Genomic DNA, 20,520 nt, shown 5'->3' with positions numbered 1-20,520 from the left:
ATTGTAATATTGAAATATTTGGACATCTTACACCATGATGTATATATATTCTAGCAAAATTAGTGTTTTTAGGCAATAAAAAGGCTGCTTTATCTCTTTGTCATTTAACTAAGCTTTCTAATTATATATAATACATATAATTTTATCTTAAATATTTTTTTATTATTTCACCATATATTTTAAAATCTTATAGGGTTCTAGAATTGGAAATCCTAGGCATGTATATCCTTGCAAAAACACCTCCACCATCTTGTAAATTAAAAAGAATGCATTTAATTATTTATAGACATGCAATTATATCTTAAATACATTGAGTCATTGGTATATTTTTACATTTATTCTTTATGTCATATATTTAAAAAATATTAAATTTGTAATTATAATAAAAAAATTCAAAAAAAATCATGATAAATATTTTTAAAAAATACTTATTTAACTATTATTTTTAGTATAACTATTTTTAAAAAAAATCTTAGGTATGTTATAGAAGAGAATTAAAAAGTAAAATAATTTTGAAAAAAATATCATTAGTTGAAATTTGAAATAAATTCCTTATATTTTATTAACTAGTATCTTTAATATATTGGACTTTATATGGAAAAATTCTTGGGTTTTAACTTGGCCAATTCCAAGTTCCCTTCTTCATAGCCAATTAAAATGACATTTGTATCTTTATATTATATCAAAGTACTTTATATAATAGATTATCAAATAACTATTATGTAAATTTATATGATTTTAAGAAAATTGGCATAAAATATCTTAATCTCTATTTCCAAGAATAAAATAAATTATATCTAGCTATAGTGATCTATACACATAATTATGGCTACAATAGTTTTTTTTTAAAATATGTTTTATTGTCAACAATGAGCCACAACACCGCAAAGCAAAAGCAAGAACCTTAAATCACCCACAAGGCAAGCAACAACAACCAACCAAGACCTTCATTCATCTACTCTTTATTCAAAAGGGTTCGAATTAAAGATTATATTTCTAAATCATAGCTATATAGAATCCTCAAATAGATATATTAAGATCTTGCATAAAATAGACAAGATGTAAGCATGAGGCTCTAATTTTAATTGTGTTGAGAATAAGGAAGGGTGGAACTCAACCTCATTGATATCGCCAACTTTGTCTCTATTGAATCTATTTGTACCATTACCTTATTAGATCAGCTACCTTGCATCCTCACTCTTTCTTATTGCACTACCTCCAAGTTTGTTTGCTTCTTCTTTCTTTGTTGCTATGTAGACTTTCTAGTAGCTCACATGTTCTTAAATTATTTTTTGCAGTTTCAGCTTAGTAGTATATTAATAATGGCACATTCAAGCATTGTTGCAAATGACTCATGTAGATTTGTTTATAGAAGAGATGAGGATTAGTTGGTATGGTTTGTGTAAATTGAATTAGGAATATTTGATGTATAGAAGCTTGCATTTTGGTTCGTTGGATAAAGTTTCTATGAAATTTGAGTGATAAGACCTTAAAAATTTGTCAAACCTTAATCATAAAGATATTTTTATATTTTTACAAAAAAAAAAAAAAAAAAAAAAAAAAAATCATCTAAATAAATGATTAAATATATACAATATACACAAATAAAACAAAAAATAAAGATTAAGATTTTTTTAAAAATCTAAAAATAAATGTATAAAAAATCATGTTTTAAATTTTTGACTTGCATGTAAATATCAAAAATGTAGGATTTGTTTTTCTTTATGAACCAAATAAAGATCCAAAAGGAGGAATTTTATAATTTTATAGAAAACTTATTAAAGTTCAAAAGTTTCAAATTATATGTTGATCACTTGTCATTTTGGGGTATTGATTTGAACTTTAAAAAATAAAAATAAGATAAGATCATGCACTTCAAAAAAAAATTATAAAATTTAATTAAATAATATTTAGATGTTTTTTCTATAAGAACTGTAATTGAATATAAATAGGATATGTTGGATATATGAAAATCAAAAAAGTCAACAACTAAAGTAGAATAAAATTAGGAAAATGTTAAATAGATCTAGGTTTTTACTAAATTGACCTACATATGATGAAGAATATGATAATCATGTGGTTGGTTCTCATTGGTTTTGGGATCTAGTAGTGGAGAAAAGAATTTAGAGGTTTTTTTATTTTTATTTTTATGATGATTAGGATAGGTGGGTAAATTTTAGTAAAATTTTGGATGTACTTCACATTTCTGTAAAATTATAAAATTAAAAATATTCAATAAAAATGTATATCATGTTTGTGTTTACAAATGGTATATGTCTATAACTTGTATGTATATACATACATATATATATATATATATATATATATACACATATTTTATATGATTCATAAAATTAATTATTTTTATGTGATTTCCTAAATTTCTGAGAAGATATTTTAAAAAGTAGTAACAATAATAATAACAACCTAGTTATAACGCATGTCTGTAGAATGTTACCACAAACATGCCTCACAAATCTACACAACAAATTCGTATAATAACTGTGTACTTTAAAGTATACCGATTTAGTCTCCCTCGTGGCAGCGGCGGCGGAGGTGGCACTAGACGAGATTCCGCGCGGCGTAGCGACGACGACGATGGCGAGGACGAGGGCGACGAGGACGATGACGACGACGAAGAGGAAGGAAAATGATCTCATGGGTGATGAAGCTCTCGTCACGGATTTGCTCACAGCGGAAGGATCGCTCGGATTGCCACATTGCACAAGACTTCCACGCGGATCAACTTCACAGGGTTGTGGCTGTGAGCCTCGCAGGAGCGAAGCCAATTTCGGAGAAACTGAGACCATGCTAATCCCAATTGTGCCGATTCTAAGCTTACGGTGTCAAAGGATTTCGAGCTTCGATTCTGGAGCATGTTTTAGCAATTGGGTCACACTTGATTGAGCGTGAACGGGGTGTGATTGTATTCTCACATTGTTTGGGGAGTCGCTGGTTATTTGTGTGTTTATGTGTTGTTTTGTCCCTCCTCCGTGGTTTTTAGCTCGTGGTTGAGTTTCGTGTTTCCCTAGGAGCAGTTATAGTTTTGGTGCAAAAGCGGTGCCGGAGCCCAGTTAGAGAGTAGGCTTGGAGTGGCTGGTTCTGGAATTGAGGATTGAGCTGGAGTGTTGCGAGCGATGCCTTTGTGTGTGGTAGAGGATTTCCCTCAGACGGTGGAGATTTTTTACGAGCTGTATGGTCATGGCGACACGAAAGTGTTGCTGATTCCTGGTATGATTTGCCGCTTGAGAGCGTTTCGATGGCGACTGTAACTTGTGCATCGTTCGGCCTGGTTTGTTTTTTCGAGGTGTTTTAGGTTTTTAAGATGTTGATTGTGTCTGGATCGAATTTGATTGCCGAACGGAATTGGGTGTTTCCAGGTGTGGCAGCCAATCACCAAGCTTGGGGACCCCAGCTGAAGGGGATTTGTGGGACGGATGTTCCCAACCGAGAGGAAAGAGCTGAGAATGGCAATCACGACCAGAGTAGTAGTAGCCCTATTGGGGAGTATGCCCAGGAGAATGTAGGAATTCAAGCGTGTGCACTGGATAATCGAGGCGTAGGTCAAAGTTCGAAACCTGAAGATAAGAAGCATTATAGGTTAGCATTTGAAGGAACTAGGTTTTATTTTAGTTTTCTCTTCAATCGTTTGGCAGTTGCATGAATTGGAAGGTGATTTAAATGTATAATTTGTGGCGACATTTTGAGGTGCTTGCATGCTCGTTGAAATGCTGCGCAGCACTGAAACCATGGCAAGGGATGCTTTAAAAGTGATGGATCATCTTGGATGGAAAAGAGCGCATATTGTTGGACATTCCATGGGTATCCTTTTCATCCTTCTGCTGTTTCATCTCACGTGCAATGCGATCCATCTTGTACCTCAGAAAAACCTGATGGGGATCCCTTGCTTGTATGAATTCATGTTTTTTGGGTACCCTATTTTCCTTGTCACGTCATGTTGGGGAAACATTAATCTTCTTTGATGTATGCAAATTCTTTGATTCTCTTTAATTTTAGATTTATTTTGTGTGCATTTGGCAGAACAGGGGGCATGATTGTATGTAAATTGGCAGTCATTGCTCCGGAGCGGGTGATATCCTTGGCCATGCTCAGCACTACAGGAGGGGGTTATCAGTGTCTACCTAAGGTTTGTTTATCCTTTTAAACTCTAGTTGACACATAAGATATGCAGAGTAGTGTAATAGTTCCACATTCTAAATTGACAGAAACAAATGCCTACTCTCGGTGCCTCACTCGCATGTGGCTTACTTTTCGTGGGTGTTTTAATTTTTGAATTTACCTGGCAGGTTGACAGGACAATGATACAAATCGCATACCGTTTTCTACGTGCCAAGACTCCCGAAGAGCGTGCCCACGTCGACCTTGACACACATTACACGCAGGTCATTTGAATTTATTCGAGAGGTGGCTGAGGAATTGTTGCTACCTGTATTTTTTGAAAGTGCGAATCACTGATAGGCATGCTTGAGCAATGGCTGAGTGTTGTTGTTATCGTGCAGGACTATTTGAACACAGTAGTTAATGGCGAGTATATGAGGACCAAACTCTATAAGGTACTTTGGATGATGACGCCCTTCTGCTGTTGCAAGCACTTAAGCAAATATTGTGCACTGTACTATGATTTACCTTCCACATAAGAACCAAATGTTGCTCTTGAGAAATCATTAGATTTGTTGCACGCTATATTTAAGTTCAGCGCTTCCACAGATTTACATCACGGTTGTATTTGTGTGGGATTTAGGAATACGTCGTTCACTTGACAAACAGTGGAATGCAACCTAAGCACGGGCTTGATGGGCAATTCAATGCGTGTTGGACTCACGCAGTTGCATCTCATGAACTCGACAGAGTACGATCTCATGGCATCAGGGTGCTTCTTATTCACGGAATGTAAGTGCGTGTAAAACCAAGCAACCTGACAGTCTTATTTTCTTAGGATCGATTCAAGCTCGCTAGCAGAAGTCTTTGAGGCTTTTGACGTGGTCCACTGGGACATGGTTGACGTTCTGAATAGCACTGAGTGTCTCTGTTATGCAGAGGTGATATAGTTGCACAAATAAGACATGCGCGGAAAATTGCCGAGAAGCTACATCCAGTGTCTTATATGCTAGAACTTTCAGGCGGACATATGATTACGCATCAACACACTACAGAGGTCAGCGTCTTCTCTCCCATCTCATGCAGATGGTGGTCCTTGTGTGTTCTCTTGCTTTACCTGTCTTCACGACTGGGATCACCTAGGAAATAACCTGTCACAAACGAATGGTTATATTCTCGCTACAATCAAGTTTCAAAGTATGGTCTAGAACACCGGAATTTGGAACTACAATGTCAGAAAGATCATTTCTTTACATGCGTGTCTGTGAACATTGCAGGTGAACGATGCCTTATTAGCTGCCATTAGAGGGGAGCTCCATTTAATGCATTCAGAATACAGTGACGAATCGTTGCAAGAGAGAGGTAAAGCTAATGCTCCATCCTTAAAACTCTAAGTTGACACATCTCACCGGTTAGATTTTTTACATTTTTATTATTCAAATCGTGTTGCTTGTTATGTACCTTTTCCTCTTAATTCTCTGCTCCTAAAAGGTTTGTTCTGTGAAAGTAAAGTGCTCTCACCAGAAGCTCTTGGCACTTCTAACAGGGTGGCAAATTTGGCAGAGAGTAAAGGCAGAAGATGGAAGCGCCATCTCAGAGCTCTCCGGCAGTCGGTATGTGGTTTGTTGTGTTGATTTGATCAATAGGTACTGGCCACACTGGCTCTCACTGAAGTACCTTTGCCCCTCAGTTTATCGGGTCCTAAAGCATTATTTTGCTTCTTCTTAGAATATAGTCCATGCCAAACGTATGGCATCTTTCTACATCCTTTCTTTGACCAACAGAAGCGTCCATAAATTCTGCCAAGTGCCTGGATTCACTGAAAGCTCCACGCTACCCAATAATGTCAGTGTCAAATGTGGTGTAATCCAGTTGTACAATAATTCTCCTCAGCAGAATTTCTAGCAGATAACCAGCAAGATGACATTTTCTGTTGAAGTGGCCCATGAAAAACAAGGTATTCGAAAGTCTGCATGGCTTTTGCTTTGTAGATCCCCGAGTCAGTGCAAGTGTGCCAATGATGAATGTGCAGTGAGTAACAAAAAACTGAGTCTATGTTTCAGGACTTTTACTGTTTAGATGATCATGTTTGAGGGTGCAACTGGACAATTTTCATCACCATAAGAAAAATGCGAAAATTGCGAGCTTTGTATTTTGTCTGTTTTTTGGAATAATGGCAGCAATGATAATCAGTTCAATTTTAAGATACACTATAATGACTAAATGAAAAATAGAGGAAAGTAAAATTTGTTAAAAAATTGCAACATTAAAGAAACTATTCATTTACGATTAAAAAACATTAGTCTATTTTTTATTTATGTATGGACATGGCTTGATGTTGAAACTTTCTGCAATGTTTAGGTGTACTTGATTGTTTGTATTCATTTGTGTTTTTTTTGCGTTTTGGGCAACTTTGTGATACCAAGTTTATAAAAAAGTAAACCACTTTACTTTTTAAATAACAATAAGACTTGCCAAAGAATTTACATTATTCGAGTTAAATTTTTTAAAATCCTTTTCTGAAAACAATAAATCATTCCTGAGCAATTTTATTAAAACATAAAAATTGTGTAACTCATAACTTTTTTGGTTATTATTATGTTAAGAATTGTAATTACAAACAAATAGTAGATATCAAATATAAAAATGAAGTATAATTGAGTATGTTTAGTTTCAACAAAAATTTACATGTAGCAAATACTTATGCTGTGATAGCAGATAACAATGAGTACTAGCAATTTTGTTATAATTAATTATTGTTAAATGTTTTAAATTTTTACTCTCTTTTTTTGATAAATTAAATTTTAATTATGGTAATGTTTACAGAAATTTTGAATTAATTTATACATATACTCAAAAATAAATTACTGTTACTACTATTATTTACGTTATGGTAAAATCTATTTTTTTTGTGAATATTATAACAATAAAATCACCAATCTATAAATCTAAACATCAATGTATATTTTATGGTTATTTATTTATTTATTGTTAAAAAATTAAATATGTAAAAAAATTAAAAATGAAATAAAATTAAAAATGAAATAAAATCTCCACCTGTCTAAATTTTTTGGCATTGTACATTTATCTCTTTATGTATTTATGTGTACAAATACAGATATATTTCTACCTCTTCTGTATGCATCATAACTATTGGGATTTGCATTTTGACACTAGAACGAGTTTGATAGTTACATAAATATTCGTAAATATTTGTTAATATATCACATTATTGTCAAATAATAAAATGGTATCATTTATTTGAAATAATTGTTTTTTATGTTTATATAAAACACATGGTAATGAATGATTTGTACTATTATTGTATTACACACCAGCATTGTAGGATCTTGTTTTGCTTTAAGAGTTATATTCAAAAGCAAGATATTGGAGAGAAATAATATACACAAATTAATGAATTTTTATATACGATGTAACTAAAACTTATACAAATACATTGCATTAACTCTACAAAAAAATTATACTGACTCATGTAACACAAAATCTGAATTTAGATATGAAACGCAATACATTATTCTTATGGTCTTAGCTAACAAGACGCTTTGGATTTAGCATGTACAAAAATTAAAATACCATTGATATTTTCATTTATTTGTGTTTTTCTATTTCAACAATTAAATTTCTAACCAAATTTGTATATTTATTTTAGAGATTTACCATCACAAATGTTATGGTATTTTGTAAGAAAGTTAAATAAATTACTAATGATATATATGTGTGTGTATATATATATATATATATATATACATACATATGAAAATGTGTTGAACGCCAAGTCCTTTGAATTTCAATTTGATGATTTTACCAGGAGCTCCATTTTTACAACAATCATAAGTTGAAAAGCATATAATGGATCTTATTGTAAAATTCTTAGAGTGAACTTGTACATTTATTTTAAAAAAATTGAATGCAATATTTTAATGGACTTCAACAAATAAAAAAATACTGTATTAAGAATATAAATATAAGTCGAGTCTAAGTTTGTTGCTTCTAGAGAGTAGTACGCTTTTCTCACCATAGTCGCAGTCAATAAAGAATAAACCCATTTGGAAGGAAAAAAATGTTATCTTATAAAACTAAATAATCTATGACCCTATATTTTAATGGAGTGTTACATGTTTACAATATTTAGCATCTTTTGCCCATAATACAATACCATGATACCATGTTAATACAACAAATGAATCAACAAAAGAAAAAGTTGCTAATTTTCAATATAGAAGGAAGCTCTACTTTGTGATTCAACTAAAGGACAAAGAGGTAACATTCTACGTGTTTTCTGCCACCCATTGTATCAACAACATACAGATGTGATTTTTACAAATAAACAATATATTTTCGTGTAAAATAATAAAATAATAATGATGTAAACACACGGTAATTAACAAATATGTTTTAAGATAGAAGTTTGAAATTAAGAGCATACATTGATTGTTTCTAAAAAAAGATATGAAGTAATATAGTATAATCCTGAGATAATGTTCAGGTTTGAAGGATTTAATCCATCATTTACATCTGTCTCAGGTCTCAGTTTTGTATTTTCTAGAAATAATTAAAAGTTGGGTCATCGTATATAAAAGAGGACCGACTTTAGAATTAGATTTTGAATAAAATTCGCTTGGCAAATGATAAGCAATTATTCAATAGTTTATTAAATGATAAGAAATTATTCTAATCTAGCCAGGAATTGATTCCAGAAAATTCTCCTGAAGATGGATGACATCCCCCGTAATATCCATTTTTCATCCATCATGTCGCTGACAATTGCCGCACGTTTCGAATATAGTCTGGGCCGTGAATTCCGAGGCGCGTCGGAATTTTGGAACTGCTGCGCAACATCGCATTAAAGCGGGGAACCACATTCCGGCTCCCTCGCTAGCTAAAGGGCAACTAAATGATGACAGACAAGATGAATGCAGTTGAATGGATGCAACAATAGACTTCAAGGGAAAAGTACCGAAAAGAAAAAAATTATACTTCTTTGTAAAAATATTACATAACAAGACACATCCGATTTTAGTGCTTGATTTAATCACTTTTTATATATCAGGTGGGAAAAGAAGAAGGTTCGATATGCTCTATTACAACATTACAAATTTAGAGAGTTCATGTGCAAACATAACTAATAAGAAACGACAAACTTCTATATATAGAAATATAAGTCTAAGTAGTGAATAATTAAGGTATGAAACGAACAAGACTGTCCCAACATATTTTATGCTGTTACTCCAGAACATTCGATGATAATTGTTCAGTGGTGAAAAGACGAAAACATGCCAAACGATTTTCGAGTTCTATATAGATAACTTGATCCCCTCATTACAAAGAAATATTTCCCTACACCTTCTACCACAGAATTTTTCTACAATTTTTTTTTATTAACAAGTATTTCAAAAGTCCTTAATTTGATGATATTTTGAAATTTAGGATTTTTCTAGTCAATATGACCCTCTCAGTACATACCTACGTCATCATATGGCGCCAAGTCCACCTGTGCTTCGGTTACGCCAACGGAAGATTTTTTCATCGAGAGGCTAAGGATGTCAAGAATAGCAACGGTTTCGATGCACCTGGCGACGTAGTCCCATTCCTCTAGAACTTTCTGGATCTTACCTGTCAGTACCCTTTAACCGTATACGTATACCACCAAATTCACGGTAATCGGAAGCACTCAAAACCGTGTGCTTAGGATCGACGGATGGCCTTCGATTTGGACGGTTTTAGGAGTCATCCCTTTCGCGTGGAAACTACGCCTGCACGATGCAACGTGCAGGCTTTTACCTCGGGAACTCTGCATCTTTACAGGATGTGCCCCTCCGATGTGTCTTTAAGTTTCCCTTTGGCTCTATGCTCGGTTGTATGCTGGTAAGTTCTGCCCTTCAAGCATTGTGAAACAGAGAAGGTGGCTTGATCTGAAGTCGAGATGTCTGTAGGTTTGATGCGCGTAGAGATGGACGGCAATTTGTGGAGGGTGATTGGAGGGGTAGAGTTGTCCCAAGAATGCCCTCTGGCGGATGTCTTGAAGACGAGAGTGCTTGCGCCTTGGATTTTAGGCGGAGGTGGGCGTAGTTTCCTTTGTGACGGCTCGTCCGAGTACGATGAATTTGTGTCGATTGAGGAACGAGGCGGCTAATGTCAAATATCTTTGCACTCGCTCTAGATCTCATTGGAAAAGATACTTTTGCTTTGAAGGACGTTGTTATGAGGTGAAGCACTATATCCTTGCTAGCGGTCATGCAGTTTAGGGTCGGTTTATTGTTGGCGCTCTCAGCGTGCAGTTTAATATTTGTCGCCTACTTTTATCGAAGTGCTGCATCCTGATGTTCTATTTCAAATTTTCATTTTCTTTTCTCTTGATTTCGTTTTAGTTGAGCCTGGAGTGGTTCTCTGATGCTGTCTTTTTTGAATCACAGATCAGAAGAGACCTGTGAGCGGGCCTGCGATGTTGCATTCGAAGTTATTTTAGCACGACTCTTCGTGGTTGGTTACTACGCCGTTTTGTCGCCGACGGATTTTATTTGGCGTCGAGGTTATTATTTAAAGAGTTGACGACCACAGCTTAGCCAAGCTTAAAGCTGAATTATCAGGCTGACTGTTGTGTCGCGAGACCTTTCCCTTATGGGTGCGCTTACGGGGTAGGTCTCACTCTTGATAATAATAAAAAATCGGTTGCGTGGTGCAGGGGGGACTATTCCTCCTGCTGGTGCTTTGTGTCGGTCGAGTATCGTCTGTGTTTCCAACTCTACTGGGATGTGTTGATCTGGTTTACATGCTACATCGTTTTCTGTGTGCTGCTTGTTCCGGAGCCCCCTGTGGAAGCAAAGCAAGTTCTGGTGTGGGGTTTTATGTCTCGAACCATGGTGCTGAAGTACCATCAGGATTCGTGTGTACATGCGCGGAGTCGGAGGTCAGGTGGCACCTAACGCTTCCGGGCATTAGGAAAGATGTCCTCGCCCGAAGACGTGGTAGAGAATTGAATTGTAACATACTTGTGGACGGTGCTGGAACACGAGTCAGGTTTGGGCTCTGCGAATTCAAACCAAGATAGCCATGCCACATGTCAAATAGGTCGTTGAGGAACGAATTATTATCATCTTGGCCTCCGACGTCTTTGGCTCATGTTCAAGTGGATAACGATCCCGTGGGCTCCTACCGGCTTCCTCTATTCGTGTTTTCTTCACTTTGACCAGATATATCAAAACAGGATCAATGCCCAAGACACATTTACACTCAAGGTCCAATGTCATAAGCCTACATCAACCTTTGAGGTAGTTGTCTTTATCCCTACCTCTGGCACTGCTTATGCTTAACACAGGGTTGTAAGCAGGCATCATTGTACTAACGTTGAGAGTTTGATACCATCATTGCTAGTACGAAACTTTCGCAATCTCATAGACATTCTCCAAGTAAAGTCAATTTGAAAGAGTCCAGGATACAAGCAGATTATTCAAAATGCTCCGTAACAGTTAGACTTCACCACGCCTATTTCGCGACCAAGTTATTTTTGCATTCCTCCCCCCTCTTGGCAGTCTCCTGTGTCTCCCGAAAGATCGTTATAACGTAGATACAGATTTTCTGTTCATATCACTACAAATCTAAGCGTACTGTTGTACATGTCTTACTACGCATTGTGTACATCATGCATTACATCACAGTGCTTCCACAATGAAATATAATTCGACTTATGTACGGCCGATGAGTCGCCGTGCACAGGATTACTGTGCTGTACAAGAAATATCTGACCTTCTAGTACTCGGAAGTAAGTTCTGCGCAGGTCATGTACCTAGAATTTAAATACCATTTGTAAGCAATTTCCTCCCCCAGTGGCAAAATGAAATGAGTTTTGTAAAGTGGAAACTTTCCTTCTCAGTGCCTCAATGTGTTTAATTGTGATATTCTTTGAATGAAACGTGCGACTTTTGGGATTTTTTCAATGAGACCTTAGTATTCTTCTGTTCACAGATGTCTTCCTTTCAGCTAGTTGCGAATTAGCCTACATGAATCGGCGATGCACATCGTCTAAGGGTTCGACATCTTAAGCGAAGCTTGGGAAGCTTTAAATGAAAGAGATCCTGGTCCCTGTGGAAGCATTGGTTGGGAGAAGTGAAACTGATCAGAACGTGAAACACTTGCCCTTATTCTTTCACTGTTCCGTTTACAGTTCAGATTGAAGGGATGTATTAAGCTTGTAGCTCGGGAACTAGTGCCGCACGTTTACACATTATGCCCCCAGAGAACTATTTGTTCCAGTGCATTTCTGGTTTCCAGCACTTGGTTGTGCCTCTTGTGTTCCTAACTAGACGTACCTTGAGAGATGTACGTTTTCGAGGAGTTTCACTAACAGATTAGGCCTGGTTTTGTCTGAATCTTTTTAATTTTTTGAAGTCGGTCTCTGCATCTTTAGTGGAGGTACTCTATTTTTGCGACGGTTATTTATTTCATGTTGATTCTATTGAAGGTGACAGGCCAGACGCTTTGGAATTCACATCCCTTGTCTGTGAAGATATGTTCAGAGAAGGTCAAGTTAGCTGGTGTGGATTGCTTCGGCAATACCTGCGAGACCATATCTGCATGTCTGCATTCTCATCAGTGTTCACTTTTGGTGGACAAAACTACAACCGAATTAGATCTTCAACATTATCTCAAGACTCAGCAGTAGACCTCTGAGCAATCATGCCTTAGGTTGGACAACGTACTGGATTTGTTTGTGTGGGTGGATGATCTTTGTGGTGGAATATAGCATCTCAATCTTATTTGTTCTAAATGCAATATCTGAGTATATCTTACAGTGAGAATGTAGGATGAGCACTTGCACATCTTTCTCGGTTAATGCGTGATTGTCAAATGATACAGTTTTTGTGCTCTGTCTGTGTTTCCACGACATTGCATATGTTAACTTCTACACATTTACTGAAGTACATGGGGTGGGACTCGTTTTACGATTCTCAGTCTGACCAGTGATTTGCTTTTTGCAGATTGATACAGCTACACTTCGCCCCCGATTTTGAAGCAGGAGTAAACGGCAGCAAGCAATTTGAGTATGAAAGGATCTGCGGTTGTGGTGATCTGTGACTCAGGCTGGCAAATTGCTCTGTAGTTTATCATGTACCACTAGTGTAGAGTAACGATGCACACACTAAGCAACGCAGGTGGATGTGCTACACCCCAAACATTTTTAAGCACACCCGTATCACCTCATCAAGGAGGTGGTTGGAAGCATGTAAATTCATTTTTAAGGGAATCTTTACTTGTAATTTCTGATGCCTCTATCAATTACTCTGTGAACTGCTATTAAATCCTCTCTTCTTTGTGTCTGCTCCCTAAAACGGGAAACAGAATAAACTGTTCGTGATGTGCAGTGCTTTTGAAGAGATGGCTATTTTAGACTTCCTACACCAATTTGCCACTTCACAGTAGGCAAGCTCTTGGTCGAACTCTGTCGACGTCCGCCAAATACCCACCATGCACGGGTACCATAATCCCGCTCACCCGGTTCTATGCCGAGTATGTCAGCGGGATGATAGACCCCGACTGCCAGAATTTATAATCAGAAGAATAGTGGCCTCTGAAAAGACCGACATCGTGATTGTGACCCATTCACACTGGCACGCCTACTCCCGTTCCTCGTCCTCCTTTCCTTGTCCATTCCCGCACGGATGGACGCTCGACGAGCGTACGCCTCGCAAATCCAAAGGGGATGGCCCATTTTCTCAACTGCACTGTTACGACCAGCCAGTTTCTGTTTCTTACAGCGAATTATATTTTTTTTCCTCCAACTTGTGTAGAAATCGCCCGTGACTCTTGCTCTGAAAGACGTTCCATTCATGGCTGCTGTGTTGCAGAATGCTTCTTCTTCTTCTCCCTCCTCTTTGATTCTTAGCGTTGCTAGCTCATGGAGCGACAGAAATTGGAGTTTGAGTCGCCATCGTCGTGGTGCATGGGTTGGGTGCAGAAGAGTCGGGAGTGCGAGAGCTGGTCTTGGATGGAGGGGTTGCGAGGAGATGAGTGTGGGGATGGATATGGGTGGAGATGAGTATTGGGGATGGGTGTCAGGGACTGGGAAGAGGATTTCCTTGAAGAAGAAGCCGGAGCCGCGTATCGATGTGCAGGCGCGAGTCGTCGCCATGGCTCTCTCAGGTGAGATATTTCTATTCTTTCCAGAATTGATCTCCTGGTGTTGCTTCTTCCCAATGGCACTTATTGCAAGTCACTGATTCTCCTAGTTGCTTTGTCCTGATCTGTGATTATTGACATTTCTTTCAATAATGTCGGAAATTCGCTCCGTTTCTACAGATTCCACAATTTCGGAGTGCTACCGTTACCTTTTTGGCGCTTCGTTTCAGCTTCCTGAACTACGCTCTGGTCCTGTTAATCCCAAGCATGGGCCTCTCACAACAACACATGCCCTTTCAACTGAATCAAGTGAAGAGCCCAGCTCGAAGGTAATTTGGACATCAAGTTGTGAACTCCCTGTGAATGCTACACACAGATGGAGTTGGATCTTATATTCTTTTCTTGGTGTCTGACTTTTCCTTTTTCGAAGATCTCTACCTGTATTTTGAGTATCCGTGCAGTGATTCATCAAAAGGTACTTTTCAGTTCGCAATCAAGTTAGATTACACGAAGTACTACTACGTTTGCAGAAAGTGGTTGTGCTGGACATCGAGGGCACCACAACACCGATCTCGTGCGTGACAGAAGTACTATTCCCGTATGCGAGAGACAATGTTGGAAGTTTCTTGAGATCTACCTACGACACTACTGAAACTCGTACCGACATCCAACTACTTCGCGACCAAGTGAGTTGGCAGGACTCAGCGCATTGGCACATGATCCATTTTAATAGCAACTGCGTTGATAATTTCTTAGCACTTAGACTCTCGATTTGACAAATAATTTTTTACTTCATTGCAGGTGCATGAGGACTTAATGAACGGAGTACCAGGAGCTAAAGAAATACCCGTCGAAAGTGCAGGTATTGAAGCTGTTATTGCAGCTGTTGAGGAGAACGTGCAGGCCATGATCAAAGCTGACCGCAAAGTAACTGCTCTGAAAGAGCTGCAGGTGTGAGTTTGGAATTATCTTCTCAAGTGTTATATGCAGTTTTTATATGCCGTAAATGCTCGGAGTCGTAAGTTTGTTCGGAATGGTGTTGATTACTTCCTCATGTCGGTGCTGCAGGGCCACATTTGGAGAGTCGGGTATGAAAAGGGTGAGTTGAAAGGTGTGGTCTTTGAGGATGTACCTGAGGCTCTAGCAGACTGGGATGCAAGGGGCATAAAAGCGTACATATATTCTAGTGGGAGCCGAGAAGCTCAAAAGCATATTTTCGGAAACACAAACTTTGGTGACCTTCGGGTCTATTTGTCGGGGTTCTTCGACACTACTATTGGGTATGCCATCTAACGCTAAAACTCCGTGAAAGATGTGCACTGCTCCTTTCTTGTAACTCTTATTAACCCTCTTCTATCTTTGAATTAACTGTATTTTCTACTCTTTTCTGCGGACTGTTTTAGGAGGGTTGCGAGCATGTGAGTTTATCTACTGAGACTAATGAAGAGGTGTGAGGTCGGAAATAAACTGGTCTATGCATTCAGGTGTGATGGGATTTTTCATGGATGTGAAACTTGGTGAAATTATTTTTTTCATTATGCAGAAACAAGAGAGAGTCCAGAAGCTACAAAGAAATTTATCTCACAGTTGGAGTCGATCACCCTAGCTGTATAACATTCGCCACTGATGTGCTTGCTGAAGCCATAGCTGCGAAGGAAGCAGGTCCATCTCTACTACCTCTAATATTTCAACTTACAAGTATCTTATAAGATTCAATTTCGTAATCGCATCTAAGTCCAGTTGTCTGAAGCTTCGGCAAACATCTCTGCACGATGCAAAACTCTTCTTGAGTCATTCATGCCATTTCCTTTATTTTTTCAAGTTCCACTAGTTTCAGCTCACAATTCTATTTCAGGTCTCCAAGCGGTTCTCCTTCTACGCCCTGGAAATGCTCCTTTGCCTCCAGACCATGGCTTTCGGACAATTAAGTCCCTCCATGAACTTTGACTTCCAATTTTCGAACATGTTAACGTGGCTCATTTGGACTCATTGGCACTGGCCCAGTGGTCCAACGACATCACAGAAGATTTTCTAGGTGAAGTGTTAAACTCGCTGAATTGAATTCATTTGGAAATGACGTAAGAAGGTACAAATTGTTACTTCTGTCACCTCCAATCCTGCCTACCTCCTTGTCTTCTTAGCCTCTACTTGGACAGAAAGGAAGTTTTTGAATTGAGAATATGCTCGTCTTGGATGTTGCTACCTACCCTCCCGCTTTGTCAAGAAAGGGGCTTGGGTTTGGAACTCTTGTTGTGTGAGTGGTCACAAGGGCACCCTGAATCCATACCTCTGTTAGATTCAAGGGTTGAAAAATCCTGTAACAAAGTGAAGATATTTCAAATTTCGAATTGGTGTAGTATTGGGTCTCCATTTAGTATGCATGCTAAATCAGTGGTGGTTGTTTAATTTTTTATTTTATTTTTATTTTTGACACAACTGAAAAACTTCTTTACTACATATAGAATATAGATACATATGTACCAGCACAGGCAGCACTGAACACCTAAACGACGACTTAACATGCAAATTTAGGACTAACTAGTTTCCATTTTGAAACCGTCGATACCCATGTTGCTACCACTCTGTTTGCACACCATTGTTGTTGAAAATTGTCAAGTGCCTTCTTAATGTTGGCCTGAGTTGAGGCCTATGCCACCAGCCCACAGTTGCCAAGACTAAGCTACATCTTGATGTACATCTGCTTTTTTTGCCAATGTCTCCTATTCAACTCTGCATCTTTTCTTTTAAGCCAAAGATTCTATACAACTATTCCTTGCAACAACAACAAATGTTGGCCAACTTTCTTGTATCTTTGTAGAATACTAAATGCAAAAATCCCTTCTTTCTAAGTGAGACAAAGAAAGTAGGGGGGTAGCCTTGCACTCCTCTTTATGTGTTAACATGCATTCTTGCAACCATAGTTGAAACCATTGGCTTGTGGTTGGACAATAGCTCCACCATTGCTCCTTCTATCCAAATGCCCCCAATCCTTTTGTGACTTGGTGTCAAGGACAAAGACTCGATGAGGGAAAATATACACCAAAAGGCTATCTCGATATAATAAGTCAAAATATAAACAAGTAGGTATATTAAAAGGAAACTGGAATGGCTATTGCCACAAGACAAGAAATTAAAGACTCTTGAACTTGGACTAGAAGCAAGAAAGGAGTTGACAAGAGTGAAGAAGCCTTCACTCTTGTCTCTATATATACTATCTAACTAGGGGCTACGTGGCGACGTTCTATAGGACCTCCAATATGTGTTGACTTTGTAGGACACATGCCTTGACTTACAAGGCAAGTTTTTCTACGTGTGGGCCACATAGTTAGCTTGATCTTCAAGCTAACAACATGTGTGGCACATGGCCAACTTGTTGACCACGTTTCTAATCCAAAAAGTCAATTAAAGATACCTATGAAGTCAAAGCAGCGTCTAGGAAGTTTCTAGGAAGCTTCTATATTAAATATTATATAATTAACTTACTTCTACCTATTTCTATATGTAATTATTAGCTTACATGATTATGGCCGTGACATTACCCCCCCTTCTAGAGACGAGTTCCACGAGGAGCGGTCATCATATGTTGAGGAAATCTATGATGCGACGAATTATATTCGCCACATACTCTGATCTCTGTTCTCTTCGAAGATGATTGATAGGGCCTCTCAACCATCGGTAGTGTCCCATACCAGGGCGAGAAGACCACCCTGTTATTTGATCACTGTTGAGGCCTTCATAACTTCCTTCGAATAGAATATTGGGAACACCATCAGGAGTTGTTCCTACCTCTAGTAAAATCACCAAACATCGGGAGTCCCTTCCCAAATCGTGATACCAAACGCGTTGTATCTCACCATCTGTTCGAGGAAGAACATGTCGTTCTTGAAGATCTTCATCTCGATTGCGTCGTCTTGAAGGTTGTGACAATCATAATGTCTCGTCCGGCAGGTCAGCAAACGAAGGTTCTTGAGTTGAATCCGCTGGTTGTTGGCTCTTCATCTAATTAGCGTCACAAATGTAAAGAAATTACAAACAAGGATAGGAAATTAAATGTTATCTTGCCTCAATCTTGTCTCTTTTATAAGAGAGATTTTCATCTTGGTTTTGATGGATGTCGTTGATGAAAAACTTTGACTTTAGCTGATGCATTTGCTAGATTCCTGGATGGCTCCCATGTGCGTTCACTAATATCATATCCGCGCCAATGAACAAGATATTCCAGCTTATTTCGGCGCCGCCTTGAGTCTAATATCTCTTCCATCTCAAATTCTTCATTATTATCTACTTCTATAGGAGGCGGTGGCATTTGTCTTCTTCCTTGTATATCCACTGTCTTATATGGTTCAAGAAGAGATACGTGGAATACATGATGGATCTTCATTGACTCCGGTAGATGTAACCGATATGCAACTGGGTTGATCTGTTCAGAAACAGAAAAGGGGCCAAGCCTACGATAGTCCAACTTGTCACAAGGTCGAGTAGTCTTGATATTGCGACGAAGTAGCCATACCTTATCACCCACGTTGATTTGTGGTTGCTCCTTACGATATAGATCTGCGTTTATCTTTTGTCGTTCTTGAGCTTCCTTCAATTGTGTCTTCATTATTGCATGTAACTCTGACAACCAATTTGCCATATCTTCTGCTGCAGGATTATCAACTTTTGAAAAATCAAAAGTATCAAGTCGTGGATGATAGCCATAATTGGCAAAGAAAGGTGTTTGTTGCGTGGAAGAATGTACCGTATTATTATAAGCAAACTCTGCCAATGGCAGAAGGGTTGTCCAATCATCTTGTTGGTAGTTGATAGTACACCTTAAATATTGCTCCAAGACTTGGTTTACGCACTCTGTTTGTCCATCAGTTTGAGGATGGAAAGCCGAAGATAGCTTTATGTCCACTTTTAAAATCTTGAAAAGGGTCCTCCAAAATCTTGACACAAATTGAGTTCCTCTATCTGATATGATATCTTTAGGTAATCCATGATAGCGATAGATATTATCAATGAAAAGCTTAGCTGTTTCTTCACATGTGATAGATTTTGTACATGGCACAAAATGTGCCATCTTGGTGAAACGATCTACTATCACAAATATAGAATCATAAGATCTTGAGCTTGGAAGATCTGTGATGAAATCCATAGAAACAGAAGACCATGGTTGTTCTGGTATAGGTAATGGCTGAAGAAGTCCGTAAGGTCGATGACGAGGAATTTTTGATCTTGAACAAATATCACATGATTGTACAAAGTCTTTGACTGACTTCCACATTTGTGGCCACCAAAAATCTCTTGATATGAGTTCCAAAGTCTTATTATATCCGAAGTGCCCTGCTGCTGGAAAGTCATGACGTGCTTGAAGAACACGTAAACGTGCTTCTCCTTCTGGAACATATAGGCGTCCTTCAAAATATAATAGATTATTCTTGAACTCAAACTTAGAAGAATCATGAGACTTGGAAGAATTATTCTCGATATCATAAACAAGAGGGTCTGAGGACATACTGGACTGGATTTGCTTGAGAAAAGTTGAATCAACAGTCAATGTTGATTTCATTGCTCGGAGATGAAATTGCTCCGGTTTCAAGAGGACCGTTCTTTGTTGCTTAAAAGCTGCATCTCCTTCTTTTGGTGCAAAATAAGAACGTCTAGATAGGGCATCGGATAAACCTTGTTGTTTTCCTGGCCGATAAGTGATAATGAACTCGAATCTTGACAAAGACATACTCCAATGAGCTTGACGACGATTCAACATGTGTGTTGACATGAAATACTCGAGGTTCTTTTGATCTGTATACACAATGACTGGACTAGAAGCGCCTTCTAGATAATGATGCCATTCTTGAAAGGAATCCATGATTGCAAGAAGTTCTTTATCGTGGATCTCATAATTGATCTCGGCTGATGAGAATTTTCTTGAATGAAAAGCTATCGGATGGAGTTTGTCATCTGTTCCCATTTGTGATAAAACTGCACCCAAGGCAAAATCTGATGCATCTGTTTCTATAAAAAATGCCTTGGAAAAGTCAACACGATATAAGACTGGTGCAGAGACAAACGATGTCTTCAAGGCTTCAAATGCTGCTTCCGCTTCTAGATTCCATTGAAATTTATCTTTACTAGTCAAGCGTGTAAGTGGAGCTGCAACTCGTGAGAAATCTTTGATGAAGATCGGATAGTAATTGGCGAATCCCAAGAAACATTGGACATCTCTTACCGTCCTTGGAATCTTCCAATCCACGATTGTTTGGACTTTCTTAGAATCCATCA

General features: G+C 38.0%; 2 protein-coding genes and 1 long non-coding RNA gene across 13 annotated transcripts; all 3 read left to right on the top strand.

Moving 5' to 3' along the window:
• The first annotated feature begins 2,650 nt into the window (after positions 1–2,650).
• Positions 2,651–6,109, top strand: LOC112280842 (uncharacterized). 2 transcript variants are annotated; one of them, XM_024516723.3, is made up of 10 exons: positions 2,651–3,231; positions 3,381–3,600; positions 3,740–3,822; positions 4,047–4,147; positions 4,308–4,403; positions 4,521–4,574; positions 4,763–4,911; positions 5,059–5,176; positions 5,397–5,481; positions 5,666–6,109. In XM_024516723.3, exons 1-10 carry the CDS (start codon positions 3,138–3,140, stop codon positions 5,845–5,847), a joined length of 1,182 nt encoding a protein of 393 aa, XP_024372491.1. In that variant the 5' UTR covers positions 2,651–3,137; the 3' UTR covers positions 5,848–6,109. The 2 variants fall into 2 exon arrangements, with proteins under 2 accessions (XP_024372491.1, XP_024372492.1); XM_024516724.3 differs by having other exon boundaries at positions 2,679–3,231; positions 5,683–6,109.
• Positions 6,110–10,009: 3,900 nt separating this feature from the next.
• LOC141045282 (uncharacterized) lies at positions 10,010–13,394 on the top strand. Of its 10 annotated transcripts, none has more exons than XR_016502735.1 (5): positions 10,010–10,346; positions 10,554–11,408; positions 12,103–12,260; positions 12,644–12,822; positions 13,116–13,394. It is a non-coding gene; the product is annotated as an uncharacterized LOC141045282 (long non-coding RNA). The 10 variants fall into 10 exon arrangements; XR_016502733.1 differs by having other exon boundaries at positions 12,606–12,822; XR_016502732.1 differs by having other exon boundaries at positions 12,599–12,822.
• A 332-nt stretch (positions 13,395–13,726) lies between these two features.
• LOC112281707 (putative bifunctional methylthioribulose-1-phosphate dehydratase/enolase-phosphatase E1) lies at positions 13,727–16,597 on the top strand. The gene is made up of 7 exons (XM_024518528.3): positions 13,727–14,277; positions 14,434–14,582; positions 14,784–14,939; positions 15,055–15,204; positions 15,322–15,533; positions 15,797–15,915; positions 16,109–16,597. The coding sequence occupies exons 1-7, from the start codon at positions 13,965–13,967 to the stop codon at positions 16,198–16,200; spliced, it is 1,191 nt and encodes a 396-aa protein (XP_024374296.1). The 5' UTR covers positions 13,727–13,964; the 3' UTR covers positions 16,201–16,597.
• The last annotated feature ends 3,923 nt before the right edge of the window (positions 16,598–20,520 follow it).

Source organism: Physcomitrium patens, chromosome 4, assembly GCF_059467195.1.
Source record: "Physcomitrium patens ecotype Gransden chromosome 4, ASM5946719v1, whole genome shotgun sequence".
Taxonomy (NCBI): Eukaryota; Viridiplantae; Streptophyta; class Bryopsida; order Funariales; family Funariaceae; genus Physcomitrium; species Physcomitrium patens.
This window is presented reverse-complemented; position numbering and strand designations above follow the sequence as displayed.

Coding starts and splice junctions, on each gene's coding strand:
- LOC112280842 (XM_024516723.3), top strand. CDS start 3,138: ATGCCTTTGTGTGTGGTAGAGGATTTCCCTCAGACGGTGGAGATTTTT. Junction 3,823..4,046: donor TATTGTTGGACATTCCATGG/GTATCCTTTTCA, acceptor TTGGCAGAACAG/GGGGCATGATTGTATGTAAA. Junction 4,404..4,520: donor TTGACACACATTACACGCAG/GTCATTTGAATT, acceptor GTTATCGTGCAG/GACTATTTGAACACAGTAGT.
- LOC112281707 (XM_024518528.3), top strand. CDS start 13,965: ATGGCTGCTGTGTTGCAGAATGCTTCTTCTTCTTCTCCCTCCTCTTTG. Junction 14,278..14,433: donor CGTCGCCATGGCTCTCTCAG/GTGAGATATTTC, acceptor CCGTTTCTACAG/ATTCCACAATTTCGGAGTGC. Junction 15,916..16,108: donor CATAGCTGCGAAGGAAGCAG/GTCCATCTCTAC, acceptor ATTCTATTTCAG/GTCTCCAAGCGGTTCTCCTT.